This window comes from Musca vetustissima, unplaced genomic scaffold (genome assembly GCF_032173495.1).
Source record: "Musca vetustissima isolate MV318-11 ecotype Yass unplaced genomic scaffold, APGP_CSIRO_Mvet_v1 utg1071, whole genome shotgun sequence".
NCBI lineage: Eukaryota > Metazoa > Arthropoda > Insecta > Diptera > Muscidae > Musca > Musca vetustissima.
Genome location: NW_026882319.1, coordinates 328,115 through 349,906, shown reverse-complemented (window position 1 = coordinate 349,906; position 21,792 = coordinate 328,115). Strand labels below are relative to the sequence as shown.

General features: G+C 34.8%; 4 protein-coding genes across 4 annotated transcripts; 2 read left to right on the top strand and 2 right to left on the bottom strand.

The window, feature by feature from the left end:
* Nucleotides 1–1,027: 1,027 nt before the first annotated feature.
* LOC133328647 (forkhead box protein K1) lies at nucleotides 1,028–5,044 on the bottom strand (the record flags this gene model as incomplete). The annotated part of the gene is given in 8 exon segments (XM_061537191.1): nucleotides 1,028–1,538; nucleotides 1,608–1,668; nucleotides 1,866–1,976; nucleotides 2,056–2,240; nucleotides 2,316–2,539; nucleotides 2,597–2,697; nucleotides 3,737–4,284; nucleotides 4,365–5,044. Coding segments are annotated over 8 exon segments (2,421 nt in total), but the record flags the coding sequence as incomplete, so codon positions are not given.
* An 11,861-nt stretch (nucleotides 5,045–16,905) lies between these two features.
* LOC133328646 (uncharacterized) lies at nucleotides 16,906–17,529 on the top strand. Its single transcript, XM_061537190.1, has one exon. It carries the CDS (start codon nucleotides 16,906–16,908, stop codon nucleotides 17,527–17,529), a length of 624 nt encoding a protein of 207 aa, XP_061393174.1.
* Nucleotides 17,530–18,545: 1,016 nt separating this feature from the next.
* On the top strand, nucleotides 18,546–19,547 carry LOC133328633 (large ribosomal subunit protein uL2m). Its single transcript, XM_061537176.1, has 2 exons — nucleotides 18,546–19,064; nucleotides 19,129–19,547. The coding sequence occupies exons 1-2, from the start codon at nucleotides 18,581–18,583 to the stop codon at nucleotides 19,545–19,547; spliced, it is 903 nt and encodes a 300-aa protein (XP_061393160.1). The 5' UTR covers nucleotides 18,546–18,580.
* A 148-nt stretch (nucleotides 19,548–19,695) lies between these two features.
* Nucleotides 19,696–21,327, bottom strand: LOC133328645 (ubiquitin fusion degradation protein 1 homolog). The gene is made up of 5 exons (XM_061537188.1): nucleotides 21,292–21,327; nucleotides 20,678–20,804; nucleotides 20,175–20,602; nucleotides 19,930–20,112; nucleotides 19,696–19,860 (listed from the first exon to the last, which is right to left on the bottom strand). The coding sequence occupies exons 1-5, from the start codon at nucleotides 21,325–21,327 to the stop codon at nucleotides 19,696–19,698; spliced, it is 939 nt and encodes a 312-aa protein (XP_061393172.1).
* Between the last annotated feature and the right edge of the window lie 465 nt (nucleotides 21,328–21,792).

Genomic DNA, 21,792 nt, shown 5'->3' with positions numbered 1-21,792 from the left:
CAGAAAAAATGTAACAAAATCGAACACAAAAAGAAAAAATAAAGCCTTGTATGGAATTTAAGAAAAATATTTTCAAAAAAAATTAATGCCTTGTATAAGAACCAATATTTAAAAAAAAAATTGGACCAAAAAAAATTTTTTTTTGTTTTTGGGTACAATTTTGTTTCTTTTTAAGGACCCTTCTTCGAATTTCATTTGAAAATATGTATATCTCTTGAAATTTGAATTAAAAATTTGTTTCCATTTTTTTGTTGTTGGTTTTTTTTTGTTTGTTTTGTTTTAATATAACATATTAAATAGTAGTGTTGTATGTTGTTCTTTTTTATGGGGGGAAACAGTTAATAATGGTGTGTTCTGTGTGTGGTATGTGTTTTTTAAAAACAATAAATTTTCTTTTTTTATATAATAATAGTACATAATTATTATTATTATTTGTAATTTGTAAATCAATAACGTTAAGACTTTAAACGTTTTAAAAATTGGTTTGTTTTCTTTCTTCCTTTCTTTCCGGGGGGTTTTCTCTGAAGGAAATCAAAATCATAATAAAAATAAATGTAATAAAAGCGAAAGAATGAGGGTAGGGGAAGGAGAGTAGGTGAGGATAGATTGTAAAGTAATTTTTAAATGTTCGGTTGGTTTGTTGTTTTGCTTTGTGTGGTGTTTGTTTGTAAAAAAAGAGTCCAAAGTTTAGATGAAGGGCAGGTAGTTAATCCGAGTAAAAAAAAAAACAAAAACGACGTGGAAACAAAAATAGTCAACTATGAGAGGAGAAAAAAAATATCCGGTAAATGAGGGGAGTGGATAGCGAGGATAGAAGGATACAATAGTTTTGGAAAGTAAAAATGATGTTGATAGTTTTTTTTGTTAAATGTAGAAAGAGTGTGTTTGTTTGTTGTTGCTGTGTTTTGGTGTAGATTGGGATTTACTTAAAACATTTCCATTTTTCGTTTGGAAAATCAAATTAAAGCCTAATTTAAAAAAAAAAATAATAATAATAGATCTTATCATTTGCCATATATGATAATAATTATTTGCCGACAACAACAACGACCGTGGTAGTTGCTGGTGATGATGCTGCTGCAGCAGCAACACCGCTGCTGCTACTGCTGTTTGCCGCCATTCTTTTCGATAATAATTGTTGTTGCTGCTGCTGTTGTTGCTTTTTCATTTTGCGTTTTTTAACACATCAGAGTACTTCGACTTTGGGCCGTTTAGTGCCAGCATCACATTCATCACCCGATTCCACAATATTGCCGCTATAATCTGTTGGCATCTCTTCATAGATTATATCTGGATGTAGACCCTGTAAATTAGGCTGTTGATGTTGTTGTTGCATTGTTGTTATTGCAGTATTACCACCACCACCTCCGGCTGTATTAGTACCAGCTGCAGCCATTGCATGATTACGTTTGAGAGCAATAAGAGCACCAACTCCACCACCACCGCCACCACCACCTGCACTGCTGACACTGATTTCTTGATGATGCTGCTGCTGTTGCTGTGATATAACTTGATTTTGATTTGTTATATAGGGGCTGCTGTAAATTTTAAAAGAAAAAAATTATAGATATACAAAAATATAAAAAGTGTATTATCATTAGACTTACCTATATTGATGGGCATTATTGGTACCGAATTGTTGAATATTCTGATTTTGATAAACAATTTCTGAAAAAAAAAAACATAAAGTTAATGAAAACAACAGAACATTCCTTTTTTCAGAGCAGATTTTTCTTGCAGTGATGGATATTTTTTTCCATACAGACTACAATATTTTTTCTTCAATGGTATACAACTGCATATTGTGCAACCTTAGAAAGATAAGGAGGTGGCTTTGAACGCTAACCAACCATCTTTTCACTTACCATTATCAACATTACGATTTTCCAATGACATACCAGGAGAGCCGGGTGCAGATTGTAAAACAATATCTTGCAATGGTGAACTTTCTCGTGAATTATCCGCAGAATATTCTTCTACAAAAAAAGAAGAAAGCAAAACAATACAAAACAATTAATACTTCTGGATCCAATAAATATAAATATTGCAATTTACCCATGTGACTTGGTGAAACAGGAGCTGAACGTGGCATACCATAGGGTGGCCTAAAACCCTGGCTGCTACGTTGACGTCGCTTTTTATAACTATGATCTATTAGTTTTGCACCACTATCCGGATCAATGCGCCAGAAGCTACCTTTACCGGGTTCATCTTGAGAACGAGCAACTTTAATAAAATACCTAGAGGGGAGAGCAAAATTAGAATTTATTTATCTTCCTACAAAAAAGAAGAGTGTTGTAAGTAACCAAACCCACCTATTTAGACTGAGATTATGACGTATGGAATTTTGCCAACCCTTATTGGTCTCCTTGCGATAATATGGATAATGCTTGACAATGAATGAATAAATGCCCGACAGTGTTAATTGTTTATCGGGTGCCGCCGATATTGCCTGGACAATTAATTGAGCATAACTGTAGGGTGGTTTCTCATTATGATTATAACTGGCGGTTGATGGGGTTTGGAATAAATCTTGTTGCTAAAAATAAATAAAAAAAATTATTAAAAATTAAATAAAGTGTACAGGGTCACTTACATTTTGTATATTATTATTACTATAATTGTTATAGTTATTTTGATTTTGATGAAAACCTTGACGCGGACTAGCCGGGCAACTATTGGCTGCACTTATTGTACCTAAAAAGAAAACAGGACACAATTTAGTATAAATAAGGTTAAAAGGTTATGGAACATAAAAAATGAAAAATAAAATGAAATCTCCATATGATGATGAAATAGAAGAAAATACAAGACAACTTTCCCTTAAAATTGGTGGTAATGGAGGAGCAAGTGTTTAAGAATTTATCCCTGCCTTTTTTGTGTTGCATCACTTCAACGACATTTCAAAGTATTCTGATTTGTTAGTAGTGAAGGGAACACCGGATGTATTGTGTTTCCATGGCAGAAAATATTCTAGTCTTTTGTATCCATCAGCCTTTTATCTATAAATTCCCCTTGCAAATACGACTAAAAAGAATCCATCATTCTTTTTAGATCTCGTCTATCAAAACTTCCTTCAGGACTACATTCAAGTCGAGTCCAAATACTCCATTTTCAATCCTCCTTTGAATTTAAAAAGATCGCCTTCCTAGTCTTTTGTATCCATCATCCTTTTATCTTTAAATTCCCCTTGCTAATTCTCCATAAAGAATCCATAGATTTCATCTATGAAAACTCCCTTCAGAACTCCCCATTCAAATCGTCGGCAATCCTCCTTTGAATTTGAAAAGAAAGACTCATTTCAAATTCTCTAAAACAGGTTTTATGTTCTGTCAAAAAAGATTCCATTCTTTTGTTCATGCAGCCTTAGGGCGCTACGTGCGGCCTGACACTTAATGCTTAGGCCCAGAGGATTTAAGTTCAGCATTGCGTTCAGAGCTGGTTGTGGCCGCTCCTCATGGCTCCTGTTATTAAAATCAAGGCGGTTCTTTGTACCTTATCTAATTTCCTGGAAGTCGATGCCTCTAGTTACCGTTTTCTGTAGAGACTACCTTCAAGTCTTCTTTCCAATCATCTACAAATACTCCTCTCAAGTTGTCTATGAAAATACGTATTTAAAATTCTCTAACAATAATATTTGTTAAGATGACTAAGACTTATTTCCATTAAAAATTTAAAAAAAAGAGTACAAATAATATGTTGTAGAAAACAAAAAAAAGAGAAGAAGAAGACTTGCCAGTGGGTGATAAATAAGGACTCTTTTGTTCCTTTTTAGGTATTGCTATTTTCAATGGCGAATAAATAACATTCGAATTATCCACCGGTAGCAAATGTGATGCAACGCCGCCAGCGGTTGTGGCATGATGTTGATGCTGTTGTTGTTGTTGCGATGTAACATGTTGCATCTGTTGGACGCCGACTCCACCAGCAACATGTCCACCACCATGCAATTGCTGCTGCTGTTGCTGCTGATGATGATGATGCTGCTGTTGTTGATTGTTCAACTCATCGGCCGAGGCAGGTGATATAATAACTTGATGAACATTACTGGCCGAAATGCCAACACCGCCACCACTACCACCACCACCATGCCCACTTAATATATGATGAGAAGAGGCGGAGGAAGATGATGAAGATATATTATGATGATTATTATTCATGGAGTTATTACTCATGTTATTGTTGTTGGTGTGGCTGCCGGTCAATGAGTCCGGTGGCGAGTCCGTATGCAAGAAACTTTCGAATTGTATGCGTATTTCGGTGCTGGGAAAACGAAAATAGCAACTGGAAAAGGAAGAAAGAGAGAAAGACAATTATCAGAATTATGCTGTAAAGGTTGAGGGTGTTGGTGGGTGTTGCCTTACCTGGCTGGTAATTTCAAATGATCCGCATTGCGTCGCTGCAAGAAATCATCAACAAAGATGCCATTCTTACTCAGACATTGTACGTAGAAATCTCGTGTCTCCGGATCAAATAAAACTTGAAAATGTTTGCGGGATACCAAATTGTTTTCGGCCACATGGAAATGGACATGGGACGTTGAGGAATTGCGTCCAATAACGGTGCAGGTTTCGGTGATGTATAACAGTTCGTCTTCATATTTGAGAAAACCCACAGCATGTTCGGGAGGTGGCGGTGGTCTTTGTTGGGGTTGCAGTTGAATTTGTTGCTGCTGTTGTTGTTGAGGGGCAGGTGGGGTTGCTAGCGTCATCGTATTTGCTGTTGTTGAGTTACGATTATTAATCGTGGCAGAAGAATTTGAAGAGGAATTATTGTTGCTGTTGTTGTTATTGTGAGCAGGTGAAGAATTTAAGCCATCATTGATGTTGTTGTTGTTATTGTTGTTATTATTCAATGCCGAACCATGATGCAATTGTAACATATCTTTAGCTATAGCCACAGTCGCAGCGTCGGCCGTAACCGTAACACTGCTGCTGTTGCTCGAATTTATGTTGTTGCTGCTTATGGTGAGGCTGTTACTGCAACTGTTGTTGGAAGATGTTCGAAATCCGCCGTTGTTGTTGTTGCCGTTGTAAATTATGTTGTTGTTGCTGCTGTTTACAATGTTGTGATTGTTGTTGCTGTTGTTGATATTATTGGTATTGCCGTAGTTTTTGTTAAATTGTTGGGTGGGCGGGATATTAAGGCTGTTGTTAGTTGTTGTTGTAGTAGAACCGGTGGCCATGAAATATTACAGATTACTGCAATGAAAAGAAGGAAAAAATAACAGTTAAATAATAATTCACAGATCATACTTATATAATGTTGTGTTATGATTTTATTTTTTAAATCCAAATTTTTTTTATTTTTTATTTATTTATTTGTTTAATGCAAAACTCAATTTTATTTTTCAAATAATTTTTCATATATGCAAAGAATGTAGTTCAAAGGTTAAGAGAACGAAACAAATCGGCTAGTACATGAAAAGTGTAATTTCCCAAGAATTGCTTCCGAAGTCTGAGCAAGGGCACAGGAAATGTTGCAGCGTTTCACTGTCTTCCACGGTCTGCACATGCAGCTACCTTCGCATCCAATCTTGAGTCGGCTTGTTTCTTTTTTGTTTAGTGTCAGGATTTGCTTGATTTTGTCTTCATTTGGGTTACCCCATAAGATTTTGGCGATCTTTCCTGTCCCCTAATTTTCCCAAAGGGGTTTGTGGGTCTCATTCGCCTTGAGTTTGGAGGTATTCACATCTCTTGTCGGTAGTGCAGCAGACTCCTAGCTAGTTGATTTGCTGTATCGTTGCCTATAATTCCTTTGTGACTCGATACCCATATAATTCGTACAGATCCTTGTTGTGAGAAATTATTAATGGTATCCCTCCCTGTGATGTTCCCTGACCTACATTGTCTCTGATTGTTATGCCCTGTATGCTACAGCTAATCCATCTATCATGTCTATGGATTGGATGAGCGTATTGGTGCTGACATTGTTGAAGGCTCCTTCAATGTATACCGCTAAGGTATACATCTTCTTAGCGAAGGTGCCCTCAATATAGTGTACTACTTCATGTAAAGCGGTTTCCCTATCTATCCTTTACATACGCATGTTGTTTATATTTCAGCGTATCATTGGGTACACTACTTCACATACTTCTTCATAATCTTTTATTTTCTATATTTTTAGTCTACAATTCTTCATGAAAGGGTCCTTCTAATTAGGCCATTTCGAATACTTTCATGTCGTCTATAAAGACTCTTTTCAAGTTGTCTATGAAGATTCCTCTCAAGTCGTCCAAAAAGACTCATTTCAAGTCGACCTAAAAGTTTCCTTTCAAATCGTATAGGAAGATCATTTTTGAAGACGTCTAGGATAATACTTTTCAAGTCGTTTAGGAAGATCATTTTTTCTAGAAATGCTCTAATAAAAACGTTCTTAAAGACTCTCTTGTTATCGTTCATAAAGACTCTCTTGTGGTTGTCAATAACTCCCTCCATCACGATTTCCTTCGGTAAAGGAGTTCTGGGGTTCTAAACTAAATCCTAAGCCAGACTGGAGCTTCGGAATAGAATCTATAATAAAAAAGAAGACGAAGATATTTTTATGATAGTATTATTTTATATAGACCCTTTTACGATTTCCTTCGATAAAGGAGTTCTAGGGTTCTGAACTAAATCCCAAGACAGCATGGTCATTGTTTTTAGAGGTTACAGTCTTCGATACCAGTCGAGATGAGTTCTTAAATGTTTTTGTTGTTGTTGTAACACTATTAACATCGCTATGGAATTGGCTGATGCTTTAGTCCTTGATAGTGTAAAGGGTTCTGAGCGTTATGGATTATTATTCCTTGCTTATTATCGTTAGGTTCCCATAACTAATCTATAAAAATAATAATTTTTTAAAATCGAATTCATTTTTTCAATATATATTTTTTTTCAATTACATGTTGTTTTCAAAATATTTTTATTGACCGACCGTCCAGCCGACCGACCATACAATTTTGGAAGCCAGCGCCGAACACAACAAAAACAACAACAACAAATCTATTATTCCAACAAACTTGTTTACAAAACACACAATGTGTCGTCGTTGTCGCCATCGCATCGCATCGTTCGCATCCAATAATAAAATTGAAAAAACAAAAGTAAATAAATGCGAGAAGGGATGATGAATTTTGTGGGAAAGAGAAAACCGGGTAACCAGCGGTAAACAACAGCAGCGGCCGCAGTTCATATGCCAAACACTCAGTGTGTGTGTGTGCATGTGTGTTTTTTGTTTTTGTGGGAAAGGGGGAGAGAGGAACAAAACAAAAGTTCTGCAAAAATTCCTTGGAGAAGAAATAATAGAAGAAGAAGAACCACTTTTTTTCAAAATAGGCATATTCAACAACTCTCTAACATGTATTACAAGAAAAACAAGCTACATCATGATGATGTTGATGATAGACAAACAAAACAGACGGATACAGCTAGGCTACGGGAAATGTTGGACATGTGGTGACAATATTTTGGTTTTCAATTAAAAAAGCCTTAACCCTTTTTTTAATTATGTTCACTTTGTTAACGTTTTCTTCTTTTTTTTAGAAATCACATTTTTTTATTTCACAAACATTCATATAAGCCGCAGACTCAAAAACAATTTTTTTCTTGAGTTATACATACGAGTACATACACACCACCTTGTACCACCAAAATAAAAATAATATTTCTGTTTTTCTTTTTGTTGTTTTGTTTTTTGCCAAATAATAAAAAGAACACTGCAAATTATTTCATGTTGCTGCTTGCTGGCAATGGATGGAAAAGAAAAAATCCACGTGGATTTGCGGACGTCGGACGTTTATAAATAACACTGCTGTTGCTGTTTTTTTCTTTCCGTTTATTAACCGAAAATTTAGGTTGCTTCGATTGCAGCACAACAAAAACCACTCACTCACACTCTACACCACCTCTTCTAATTGTCTCTTCTAGAAAAAAATAAATAAACAGCAACAACAACGCGCAACAATAATAACATGAACCACAAAAAAACACAACACACACCGAATACCGAAAAGAATTAAACATAACCTTATTTTTTCTTGTTCAATGTATATTAATTACATTATTTACAAAAGGCTGGCTGGCTACAGCAACAGCAAACACAGAGGCAGGCACAGTCAGGCAAAGCAAAGACTAGCTGCTAACACAACACAACAAGCAAGCAATCGGTCGGTCGTTGTGTTCTTTACTGACTGGCTCTGTACACTACACTAGCAAGCAACCAAGCACATACACGCACTTACACATCGCACAGCACACTTGTGTGTAGTTGTTGTTGTTGGTTGTGTGAAAAAAAAAACAAGAAAAATTCTGCACCACAGCACACACCGCACAGTACGGAGACACAAAAACACACACTCATATACAAGGTGCTCGCTCTCTCTCACACAATCTCTTTTAATAATAACAATAATAAATCGTCGTCGTATACCTCTTTGAAAAGTAACAGCAGCAGCAAGAACAACAACACCAATAATAATAACAGAAACAATGAAAATAATAATAAAAATAAATATCCACAAAAACAAATGAATTGTAGGTATATGCAGCAAATAAAGACTTGAAAACAAGAAAAAAATGAAGGAAAACAAAACGGAACGGAGGAAAAAAATAAAATGAGAACACATTACAAGATTAGTTAGTCTTACGTTATGGCAACGTAGGTAAGACAGCTGTTGGTTGTTGTCTTTTATCCAATTGGAATGGTACAAGAAATATGTATAGGGAGTTGAATGACATGTTTTAAATATGGGGTACACACAATCGACCATGATCATCTATTCGTGAATATATATGAAATATAGTAGTATTTATTGAGTATTGATCCTAGGAAGTTAAGTATAGCAAATGGTAACATCGGCTTCACAAAGACTGGGTTTTTCATGGCCGCCAAGATTAGCAATTCGTGCAACTGAGGAATCATGGGTTGGTATTAACCTATCGAAGGCTTTTGATACCGTTAACTACACCAAAGACCATTTTCAGCCCTTGTTTGGGGTACCATTTTCCGCCCAAACAGGGGTAATTTCGCCGGAACGGTTCAACCTCTAGCTTTTTGATATTCAATAAACATCGGCGTCGGACCACATTATTAATGGTAAGTGTGAAAGAATTAACGTCTTCATAGCTGAAAACATCCATCATCAAATCCACAGTCACACTTTTCACCACTTGGATGGCTGAAATGAAGCTCTTGCCGAACATAATTGTCGATGGAGAGCAGACAACGACCACCAATTACTCCATGATATTGGCTGTAACATTGGATAGCCTCTGAAAGCCGTCCGCCCAAGCACTATAAGCTGAGAAGTATGAACAAGGTCTTCAAGTCGCTGGTTGGAAACACCTTCGGTACTGACAAGGATACCTAGCTATGCGGCACCAGTATGGTTTACGAATTTGGTACGCACGATGTCGCTAGCAATCGACCTATAAGTAGTGTTCGATATTTGGGAAATTACCTAAGGCCATATATAGATTAATTATTTAATGGTTCAATTACCCCCAAGACCCTATTGATAGGAGGACGTACAGGGTTGACTCGGAAGTTTGGGTACCCGATACAAAACAGTTTTTCAAAAAAAAAATCAATCTGAATCAAAATCCGGTTTTTTGACTGTATCTCCCACACGAATTAAGATAACCAAGTCCACTCAATAGAAACGTTTTTTATAACCTTTAAAATTATTCCCATTTTGTATTAATCAGTTTCGTAAAACCGGATTCCCGTACATCCAGGGAAAATAACCGGGTAACCGCATACGAAAAATATATATCTCCATAATAAGGGTAATAAATAAATACTTCGGGGAATAAACTTAAAAAACTTAAAATCCGGGTTTTTGAATGTATCTCCCACATAATACACAGTCCACTCAATAGAAAGGTATTTTTATAACCTTTAAAATGATAAAATAGCCGGGTAATAAGGATAATAAATAACTACTTCAGGGAAAAGTTAAAAAAAAATGAAACCCCAGGTTTTGACTGTATCTTCCACATAATATACAGTCCACTCAATAGAAAGGTATTTTTATAACCTTTACAATGATACCCATTCTGTATTTATCTGTTCCGTAAAACCGGGCACTGTATTTCCAGGTCAAAGAACCGGTTAACCGCAATATATATACAGTGGTGGTCACAGAATTAAAACATTTACTGTGGTAATCATTTTTTGATCAGCTCTCGATTTGTTTGAAGTATTTTTGAAAATTTTTTAATTAAGAACACTTCGATATACTGCACTTAAGAGATTAAGTGTGAGAATGGAAAATTAATGCATGCAATTTTTCCATAAATAACGGTTTTTATGAAAATACATCGACTTTGAAGTGGCCATATAATTAAAACATTGTGTGATTTTTTACTTTACTGCATTTTTTGAAAATATTTTTAAAAAAACTCTTTAATTTAGTTGAATAATGTAAACTAAGCACTGAAAAAATCATTTACTGATAAAATTTTTTGAAAAAATTTGTAAAATCTATCAAAATTGCCAATAATTTGTACAGTACACCTTACATTCAGAAAATAACCCTTATTATAGAAAATAAAGGTCCGAATGCACCAGAAATTGCTAGAATTAGTAGAAAACAATAAATAATTATCGAAATAAAGAAATATTTGAAATAAAAACCGAAAAAATGGGAATTAACCTTAAGGAACAATTCAATTTCGATAGCCTTTATTGAAGAACGCAGGAATATTTTTGCAGTATGTGAGGAAATATCGATTGATATTGGCATTTATTATACCAAATCGATTGTTCGAATAGTACAGAATATATTTTATCAAAAAATATGCAAGTCACAACAGAAAGAACAGAGATCAACGCCTATGTTGACGAGTAAAAGTTTCTGCCACACAGCAGCATTTTTGATGCTCAACACAAGACTTTAAATATTTGTCAAATTGTAATTTTTTTCTTTCTTTTAGGCTAAAATAGACTAAATGGGCATTATTCTATTCAAAAAATATTATTTTGGAAAAATATTGTCATGTTCAATAGATTTTAAGGGTCAGGAGTTAACCATCAAACATGCTGCTGTGTACCAGAAACGTTTTCTCGTCAACATAGGTGTTGATCTCTGTTCGTTCTGGTGTGACTGATATATTTTTTGATAAAATATATTCTGTACTACTCGAACAATCGATTTGGTATAATAAATGCCAATATCAATCGATGTTTGCAGTATGTGAGGAAACATACTGCAAACATATTCTGGCCTTCTTCAATAAAGGCTATCGAAATTGAGTCGTTCTTTTAGGTTAATTCCTATTTTTTCAGTTTTTATTTCAAATATTTATTTATTTTGAGAATAATTTATTGTTTTCTACTAATTCTAGCAATTTCTGGTGCATTCGGACCTTTATTTTCTATAATAAGGGTTATTTTCTGAATGTAAGGTGTACTGTACAAATTATTGGCAATTTTGATAGATTTTACAATTTTTTTCAAAAAATTTTCTCAGTAAATGATTTTATCGGTGCTTAGTTTACGTATTTTAACTAAATTAAAGAGCTTTTTTAAAAATATTTTCAAAAAATTTAGTAAAGTAAAAAATCACACAATGTTTTAATTATATGGCCACTTCAAAGTCGACGTATTTTCATAAAAACCGTTATTTATGGAAAAATTGCATGCAATAATTTTCCATTGTCACACTAAATCTCTTAAGTGCAGTATATCGAAGTGTTCTGAATTAAAAAAATTTCAAAAATACTTCAAACGAATCGAGGGCTGATCAAAAAATGTTTACCACAGTAAATGTTTTAATTCTGTGACCACCACTGTATATATATATATATATATATATTCTCATAATAAGGGTAATTAAAGACTTTCTCCTATGGACAGATACCAACAACGGCGACAGAATTTCCTTGTTTTCGTGGGGTTCTAAGAATCACATCTTTTGACCCACAACAGATATAGCCGCATATCGCACAATTTTGGAAATGGACCCAAGAAGTTCGACATTTAGGGAGTTTTTTCAAAAAAATCGGGGGCCAAAACCCAGTTTTTTGACTATATCTCCAAAACAGTTTGAGATCAAATAACCGGGTACGTCCCTCAAGAAAAAAAGATATCCCCATAATTAGGGTAAAATTACCTACCTCTGGATCTACCTCTGATCGTTTTTACTAAACTAGAGTTGTTCCAAAACGGTTTATATACCTTAATTGCATATAACCGGTTCATACGTAATGGATACGTATACATTACGTTCCATTACATATTTCTACCAACAATTATTATATTGATGTTTATTTTCATTCTTATTTTTTTGCACAATGTTTACCTTTTTTGACTTGCTATTTTCGTTTTGTTTCTGTAGTTATTTTGTGTTGTGCTGCTATAATTCGTCAATTTGTCAATTTAGAATCCGCAATATCACATATACACTCACACACACGTACACACTCCCAAGCAGCAACTCAAATGGATCGGCAACGATGCGAAAGAACGAACGAATGCTTGTCTCGTCGGTATTGTGTGTGTTTACGTACGAAGATGGAAACGATGATGATACGTTTGCTCGTGTTTTGATTCTTGTTTCTGACTGTTTTGTTAAATTGCTACACAATTTGTTTTCCTTTTGTAAATAATACAACTTGTCTCAGATTGTTTTATTTCTTTTTTTTTGAACGTTTACCAACACTAAAAAATAAATTATACCCGTTATCTGTTTTCTTTCAATTCATAAATCTAGCTTTGCACACAATTCAATTGTGAACAACAGCCCAGCAAGCTTTGGTTTGTCGTCTTTTGCCGGGAAATGTAAAAAAACAATTACGACAATGATTGCCTCGTCGTCGTTGTTTGCCAATTTAATTTCTTTTTTGATTTGTTTATTTTATTCTTTCCCTGGGGTTTTTTGCTCTCTCCTCACACACGTATCACACATTCACTCACAGTAGTCACAGTGGCTACTCCTCACTTATGTTCTCTTTCTAATGCCCGTTATTACATTCAATCAGTCAATCAACCAAACACACATGCTCTCTCTTGCTTGCTCGCTCTCACTCACTGTGTTTTGTTGTTGCGCCTACACAACACTAAACTAAACCCATTGTGTGGTTTTATATTTGTCGGGATCGGGATCGGTGTTGAGAGTTTCTCTCTCTTGAGAGAGTAATTAGAGTTGCGCTATTTTTAATTTTGTAACAAGCGTACTTTTTGTTCACAAAAGGTACGAATTGACATAAACGTACCAAAACAAAAATTAGATTTTTTATTATTCGTGAATACATTTACGCTTAAATTATAACATATATTATTTATGCAAATAACTGGTATAAATATTGGCCAATATTTCTCGATAATTATTATTTATTATCATTTGAAGTAGAATTTTAGGTACCTTTTCGCACTTTTTTGTTCCTACCTGTGGTAATGTTTTCCAACACAATTCACAATTTACCACTGAGAGAGAGAGAAAATCTCAACACCGATCCCGATCCCGGCAAATATAAAACCACGCATTCAAATATCGATTTCGCGTATTTTTCTGCTATACCGTACGGTGTTGTGTTGACTTGTTGTTGTTGTTGCTGCTGCTGTTCTCTTCCCCACTTTGTTTCTGACAGAATAATGTTACTGTTGTTGTTATTTATTGTATTTGTTATTGGTGGTGTGGTGTTAATTTGATGTTAAATATTATTGTTGTATGTTGTTCCCCTCCTGTTGTGTGATGTTGACAATGTGGATGTTGTTGCTGGCTGTTTTGTATTGCACACACTGTAAATGGGAATAAAAGAGGAAGAAGAAACGAAAGTATAAAAATAAAGAATCCACCAAAATAAATACCGCGCACACAAAACACACATGCACACACACTGTCTCACACAATCGGAGGCCGACACGACACTCGACGAAAATACAACTCTGCTGTTTGTTTTTTTTCGCCTTATTTTATTTTGCTCGTTCAAAAGCCGCTGCTTTTCTTTTTATTGTTGTTGCTGGTCTTCTTCTTTGCTTTCTTTTCACCTTCCGGCCGTTCGCGTTCATTCGGTTTCAAGACTCCACCTGTATTTTTTGTGGATTTGTTTTCCTCTCTCTCAATCGTAAATACACAATAAATTACGCGGCGGCCGGGTTTTTATGCCTATACAACGACGACGAAGCCTGCTCATCAAAACGGAAGACGCCCCGCCGCCAACCCCCCCTTCTTTTTTTTTTTATTTTTGCTTACTTGATTTTTGTTCAAATAAAAAATCACAAATTGAAAGCAAAAAAACCGAAAACCAAAACGTCCACCATTAACAACAAGCAACCGACCGACGATTGCGTAAAAGCAAATACTCAGCAAAACAGAAACAAATGAAAAAAAAAAACGAAAAACCAAAAACACAATACAATACAAATTAAACAATACCGACCGATCGAAGCAGCAAACGATGAACGAATATGGATGGATGATGGTAAAAAAAATATACGGCGGCCAATCAAGAAGAAAAGAAAAAACACAATTTTTATTCACACACCACGAAAAAAATCAATATTTTTTTGCAATATTTTTTTTGTTTGTTTTGCAATCTGTAAACAAATGATGAATTTTTTATGTGTTTTTATTATTACAATTCACTTGTTTTATTGTTCTCCCCCTTGCTTAACCAATTTTTTTTAATTCAATTGAAAAATTTCTTTACTAAACGCGAACACAAAACGTCGTATGCACGTTGTTTTTCCGTCAACCGCCGTTTGTTTCTATGCCGTTCGGTCGCGTATATTATTTTTTTTTCTTTTCTGTTTCGTTCTCTTGCACCGCTCTCACACACCCGTTTCTCTTCTTCTGCTTCGCCAACAATCCGTCGTGACAACTACTTGTCTTGCCTTGCTAGCCTTAACCAATCAACTAACGAGCCGACCAAACGACCGCTGTCGGTGCGGTGTGTGTGTAAAAAATATGTTTTTTTCTTTTCTTGTTGTGTATTTTTTCTGTATATGTGTGTTATTTCTCTTCGCTACGATGTCGGTATGTATATTTTTATTTTTTTCCGTCGTCTATTTTGTTTTTTTTTTTCTTCAATAGAACATTGTGCAAATTTTTTTCATTAAAATAACAATTTTTTTGTAGAACTTTTATAGCGTACACTTTTAGTGGGATTTTTTGTTATTGTTTTTTTGCAATATTTTATTGTTTTTCTTTTTTTGTATAAATAAATTAAACAATAATATTATTGTTTTTTAACTCGCCTTGCTGTGTGCACTTTAAAGAATAGGGATACTTAGGTCGACTAAGTGACTAATCGAGTAATTGGAAACGAGGTAGCATGGAAGATGGAATCGAATAATTTAATGTGAAAATGGGTATAAAAATCGCCAAATAATCGATAATTACTTGAATTTCTGATAAGAAGTGCTTGCAGTGGTGTACACACTAGCACTTTTGAATGACAAATTTGCATTTAACGCAAGTAAACACAATTATTTTCGACTGCCAGCTTTTTAATCGATTACTGACTTCCATCAAGCACGAAAAAAAACAAGCAAAACTTTGAAAAAATTAATTTATATTTTTGAGGGCACTCTTGCCCAAATTTTTGTTTCAAGATGCAATAATAAGAAGATGTATCAAAACAAAAACCTTTGTTTTTGTCTCGGCCATCTGTCAATTTTTTCTATATAATATTTCACATGGTTGGCAACATTGCACATTAAATTCAAGTAGAAATTAGGCATTTTGACAGTTAATCGAGACATCAGCTGCGCTAAATGGACTACCTATTCATTGTGCCATGGGCGATTTAATGTTCAATTTTGGCCACTTACCAACTTTCCAATACATCGTAAATGGATTTTAAGCCTAAATAAAGTACACAAAATAACTATTATAGTTTATGTGTATTTTGCGATAACTCATTATTTATTTAAACTCTTACATGTACACAAAGCCGTATTAGGCCAATCATTATGAATACATATGCGTCATCTAAATAATGCATCTAAAAAATGTATTCCTTTCATTTTCATTTTTGCATTTGGCAACCTAAATATGAAAACAAACAACATGTGAAGACAGTTGCAAATTTTGGTACATTGTGAGAGGGTTGTATTGTTTCGCAAAAAAAAAACCGCGTTGAATCTCAGTAGTAGTTGTGTCTGTTTACTCGATATTTGGTAACAATTGTTACCAAATGTTACTAAATTTTTTCTGTTTACCCAAAAATCCAGTAAAATTGAGTCAAGTGAGAGAGCAAGTTTGACAGCTCAATAACAAAAAAATTTTTGCAGTAAGATTTTGCAAAATCAACCATTTTTGGATCAGCTGTCATTTTGCAATGTTCAATTTGAATATAAGTTGTATAAAAATTACAGAAAATAGGAAAAAATTGTAAGTAATGCAAAGATTCATTGAATTACAGAAAGAGGGCAATGTATTGATGCAGGAGTTTACATTTTAAATATACATATGGTCTGTTCCTGCACTGTAAAGAATTTGCTACTTTTTTACTACGAAGAAAATAGTAAAATATTGTAGATTCTTGCAGTACGGGAACACACCAATAATGGCAGTATAGACATTAAAAAGTGTTCAACTTTATCTTTTATTTGAAATTGTATTCAATTTACTATTATTTTGGTTGTTATTTAAATATTACTTTTAAAACCTGAAAACTATGAAACTCTACTTCAAATGAAAGATATGACATTAAACAACGTGTAATAACGCCTTCTTTACACTTAAATACAAAGAGAATTCAAGAAAATAAACTTCATGAATATAGTTCCGTTAGTTCATTAAGCATATCTATGATGTTCATTTCATTGTCTCCACTCCCACCTCATTCGTAACTTTCCGTTTTCTTTTATGACTTCTTCTTTATCGGGCATTTTGTCTTATCCCATCCCATTCGTAACAGTTGGAACGTTTTTCAATATTTCTTCATTCATTCGATTCTTTTATTAAATAAACACAAAATGAGTGAAAATCTTAATTTACAAACTATCAAATTGGAACCAGCACCATCAACACCACCTGACGATAGGACGGCACAACATGACATCAAGGCCAAACTGCAATCTCATGTGAAACGTCGTCTGCATGAATACGGACAGAGTACAGGAGAAGATAACAGCAACAACAGTCAACTAATGGAATCCCATTCCGCGACAGGTGCCAGCGCCGCCACATTTGGTGACAACCACAAAAAAGAACCACAAACGAAAGATGGAGTACGACAAAAACGGCCCTATCACAAGAGAAGTGACAAATTAAAAGATTCTTCTGCTGCAGCTGCTGCTTCGACTTCAACACCACCACCACCAAGGAAATACAAACCGAAAGTGAAACAGCCGGTTGTCTCCGATTCCCATGATGATAACAGCATGCCGGCTACAAGTAATATGCCATCGGGGGCCATAAGTGCTGGGGATGAAGATGAGACGGCCGTCGGTCAGGATAATGATATGCGTACCAGTCGTGAAAAAGAGAAATGTCCCGATGTCTTGGCAATGGTATTGAGTATGAAAAAGCGAGCACTGATGCAAGATCCAGAGGTGCAAAAATTTCTTATGGATGTTATGAATGTAATAAAAAGTTGAACCGTACAATGCACAAAGGACAATTTTCTTTTAAAGGGTCTATGTGGGCTTTAAGCAGGATTAACAGGCTTTTTAATGGTCTCGGAAAATGTTTAAGAAAAAGGTAGAGGCTTGTGGATGCCTAGTAAACTATTTTATAACAATGTACATTTTCTATAAAAATGTATTTATCTCTGGAGGCCTTAGAAATTATTCTATAAAAATGTTTAGACCTCCAGGAGTCGTATTAACGTTGTATATAAAAATTCAGAGCCTTTATATACCCCACAACATTTTCTAGATAAATGTGTAGTCCTGGCGAGGGCTCTTAGATTGAAATCTGGTCTCCGTAGAAAATGATATAAAAATGTAATGTCCTCCAGATTTGGGTGTCAAATCTTCCTACCAAAAATTATCAATATCGGTCCAGGTTTTATTGTTTTAGTCCCCATAAAACGATGTCCGCTCTATAGGTGCTGTAGAGATTTTTAGACACATTTTTGTACAACATTTTGTGGATTTGATATTTTTGTTTCAATTTAGATGGCAATCTCCCTTACCAAATTGATCAATATTGGACTATGAGAGAATATTGTAACTAAAAAATATTATCCCTATGGTGGAAGGATTAGAATGATCGGTCCTGTCGAATATAACGATTTTTTACTTGTATAATATTCATAATATAACCCTTGCTACATGTCAACCAGCCTACGTTACGTTATCAACTAATTGATTTTCACAGTCTTCATCTTTTGCACACATTTCTCGTTTCTCATGCATTATTTTTTTGGCATTTGTTATTCTCTTAATGTTTTTAAGGGATATTTGCACAAAATGAAATTACAATAATGTTTTTAATATTGTTTTTCAAAAAAACAAATAAGTCAATTGTATTTACTTTGTTTTGTAGTTTACGTTACGTTGCAGACTAATCGCAGCCCTTCACATTGTCAAAGGCCTTTTCACAGCCCTCACCTTTTGCATATGTTGTCGTCTCACACATTATTTCTCGCATTTGGCGACTAACATTTTTGTTAAATAATCAACGATAAATAATATTAATTAAAAAATGAATAATTTAACACGACTGATGGCCAATTGTGCCATTCAAACACAACGCCATAATCTGCTGGTTCCCGCCACTGCCACAGCTGCCGCCATCCAGCTAAGAACCAAAACAAAAGTTGTCGAGAAACCCAAACCCGGCAATGGTCAGCAATTTAGACGAATTGTCCACTTTAAAGATGAATATACCGTTGAACCATTGACTATAACTCATTTGGCTGGTCGTGATCCGGTTACGGGTCGTGTTGTGGCCAAGGGTATTGGTGGTGGCCTTAAACAGAAATATCATTGGATTAAATGGGTACGTGATGGTCCCCTGGAAGGACCTCCGCAAGAGGAGAAGGTAATTGAGATTTTGGATGATGGTTGTCGTACGGCGAAGATAGCTTTGGTCGGTGTGGGCGATGAACTGAAATATATTTTGGCCACCGAAAACATGAAGGAGGGTGATATTATTAAGACATCACGTTTTATTCCACGTATTCCAGGTGAGTGGCAATTGAGATTTCTTGAAAAGAGAAGTTTAATTGATTTCTAATTTTTTCGCTTTAGTCCGCCCCAATGAAGGTGATGCCTATCCATTGGGTGCCCTGCCCGTCGGCACCAGAATTCACAATTTAGAAAAGAATCCCGGCTATCCCTGCCATCTGATACATGCTGCCGGTACATATGGTACCATTTTGCGCAAATTCGATGACAAGGTTGTGGTACAGCTACCTTCGAAACGTGAATATGCCTTCGATAAGACGTGTATGGCCACAGTGGGCCGTGTAAGCAACATTGAACACAACAAAGAACACATTGGTTCAGCGCAAAGAATGCGTCTCTTGGGTAATCGTCCCCGTTCCGGTTTGTGGCAACGTAAGGATGGTCGTTTTGGTCGTAAGATTAAGAAGTTGCCACCTATGACTCTGATACCACCACCCCCAGCCAAGGCACCCGAAGTGATTAAGCTAACAATACCATTGTAAGAACAACAACCAACAACAACACGATATTTTGTTAAAAATTCAAATTCATTCTTTATAAATGTAATGGCTAAAGCGAGATAGAATATATAGATGTATGTATTTGTTATTGTTTAAAAAAGGACATCTTTTTGTTTTGTTGTTGTCTTCCTTATTTGCGGGATTTTTTCATTGAAAATCCCTCACCCTGGAAATTTTCTTGTACCGCTGGTGTGGCATCAATTTCTGCCACACGATCACTAATCGGCTTAATGGTGCGATCAAATTTCAAATAACCAAATTGATAATCATAATCGGGAACGCCACGGGCCAGAATCTGAAAGGAAAATCAAGAAGCAATCGATAAATTAATAAAAACCAAAAAATATGAATTGGCCAAACTTACCTTCTTAATGACTGGTGCATCCAATTGATTGTCCTTTTTCTTTTTACCATCCAAACGTACCCCAGAACCTTTAAAGGTTTCCACCACCTCTTCCATGACATGGTCCTGGGGCATTTCCTCTTGTGGCTCTACTTTCTTGGATGTTGTTGGCTCCTTATAGCCCACAGGGGCTTCAAATTCCACCTAAAATTTGCAAAATAATGATTTCTCCACCGTTTTACTCCAAAATTGTGTCTTGGACTTACATTCATATCACATTCAATAATGCTCACAGCATTACCCGGTTTTGTTTCCAGCACACACAACTCATACACCTTTTTATTATATTTAATGGCAATGACATCTCCCGTGGTCAAACATGCAAAATTTCTGAGAGCATTTTCCAACACCGCCTTTGGATTGGTAATATCCAAAAAATCTGTGCTATGTGGTTGAAATTTGGAGAACTTAGCCACCGGCAAGGAGACACTTTCTATGGTTAGAATATCACCCTCCTCCAGCAGCAAATTGTCCATCATCCAATAGGGCAGATAACATTTACCCTCATCGGCCACAAACTCCAAAACGCCAGCATGTGAAGTTCGGGCTTTTTTGTTGTTAATCAATTTGAACAGCATTGGGTATTCGACATTGAGGCGGGTCAGGGAATCCAATGCTGAGGGTGGCATAATGACTATAACAAAAATAAAAAAATATATATTTTTTATTTTAAATCAATTAATTTCTTAGCTTCGATTTGCTTCCTTACTCTTGCCACCATTTTCCACATCTTGGCGCTCATTGCCCGGTAACATGGATACCGAAAAACATTTGTATGATGCCTTGAAGCTACGTCCAGCCTCGGGGAACATCATATTGAAGCCACTAAAATGAAACTACAGGGATTTTAAAATGCGATTATTGAACATGATTTTTCTTAATGGATTTTTGTTTGGCTTACCATTTTGTAATAATTTCTTTTTTATTTTCGCTGGATTTTCCAATACTTTTTATTTTGAAATTTTTTGTTTTTATAAATTACGTTGTTCCGTCTGTCTGTCCGCTTGGCTGATGTGTTCCTCGCAAAAAATAATCTATTTTGATTGTCATTGTTTGGTTGCATTCACAATAACACATCAAATGTGTTAGGGTTATATAGATCGATATGAAGCATCAGCTGTTTAGAGCAATCAGATAAAGGGTATTATAGCTGTGTTTCTTTGCAAAGATAGATACATTTTTAAATAAAAATATTTAAATCGATTGAATAATATTTAATAATAAATAATAGAAATAATAAAATAAATAAATTAATAATAAAGTAATATAAAAAATGATGCCGACTTTGGTCTTTAGAACAATTAAACATTTTCAAATTTATACGGGCTGAATCATGGCACAAAAAAATGGGTAGTCCATTTAGTGCAGATGATGTCTCCATTCGCTGCCAATGTGCGTAATTTCTACTTGAATTCGATGTGCAATGTTGCCAACCATGTGAAATATTATAAGGAAAGATTTGACAGATGGTTTTTGTTTTGATACATCACCTTATTATAGCTTCGTGTTGTAATCCATCTACATTTAAATGGAGTACTGAACTATTAATTCCGATTAGATTCTTTTTCAAACTGGTAAACCTATCACTCATTCTAATTTCAATACTCTCCCACTCTATCTCGTATATACCAAAATAACACATCTGCTTTAAAAACGATCTAGACATTTATATTGTTTTTTATTTTATTTTTATAATTATTTTGTTTATTATTTTTTTATTTTGTTTACTATCTTTTATATTTTTTATTTATTATTTTTTATACAATCTTTATTATTATATAATTTTTGTTTTGTTTTTCTTTTTTTATATTTTTAATTTTATTA

What these genes read in the sequence shown, in the direction of transcription:
- LOC133328633 (XM_061537176.1), top strand. Translation starts at nt 18,581, where the DNA reads ATGAATAATTTAACACGACTGATGGCCAATTGTGCCATTCAAACACAA. An exon ending in TTTTATTCCACGTATTCCAG is followed by an intron (nt 19,065 to 19,128) that starts GTGAGTGGCAAT and finishes TTTTCGCTTTAG; the next exon opens with TCCGCCCCAATGAAGGTGAT.
- LOC133328645 (XM_061537188.1), bottom strand. Translation starts at nt 21,327, where the DNA reads ATGGACTACCCATTTTTTTGTGCCATGATTCAGCCC. An exon ending in TTTGTGCCATGATTCAGCCC is followed by an intron (nt 20,805 to 21,291) that starts GTATAAATTTGA and finishes AAATCCCTGTAG; the next exon opens with TTTCATTTTAGTGGCTTCAA. An exon ending in TGTGGAAAATGGTGGCAAGA is followed by an intron (nt 20,603 to 20,677) that starts GTAAGGAAGCAA and finishes TTTTTGTTATAG; the next exon opens with TCATTATGCCACCCTCAGCA.
- LOC133328646 (XM_061537190.1), top strand. Translation starts at nt 16,906, where the DNA reads ATGAGTGAAAATCTTAATTTACAAACTATCAAATTGGAACCAGCACCA.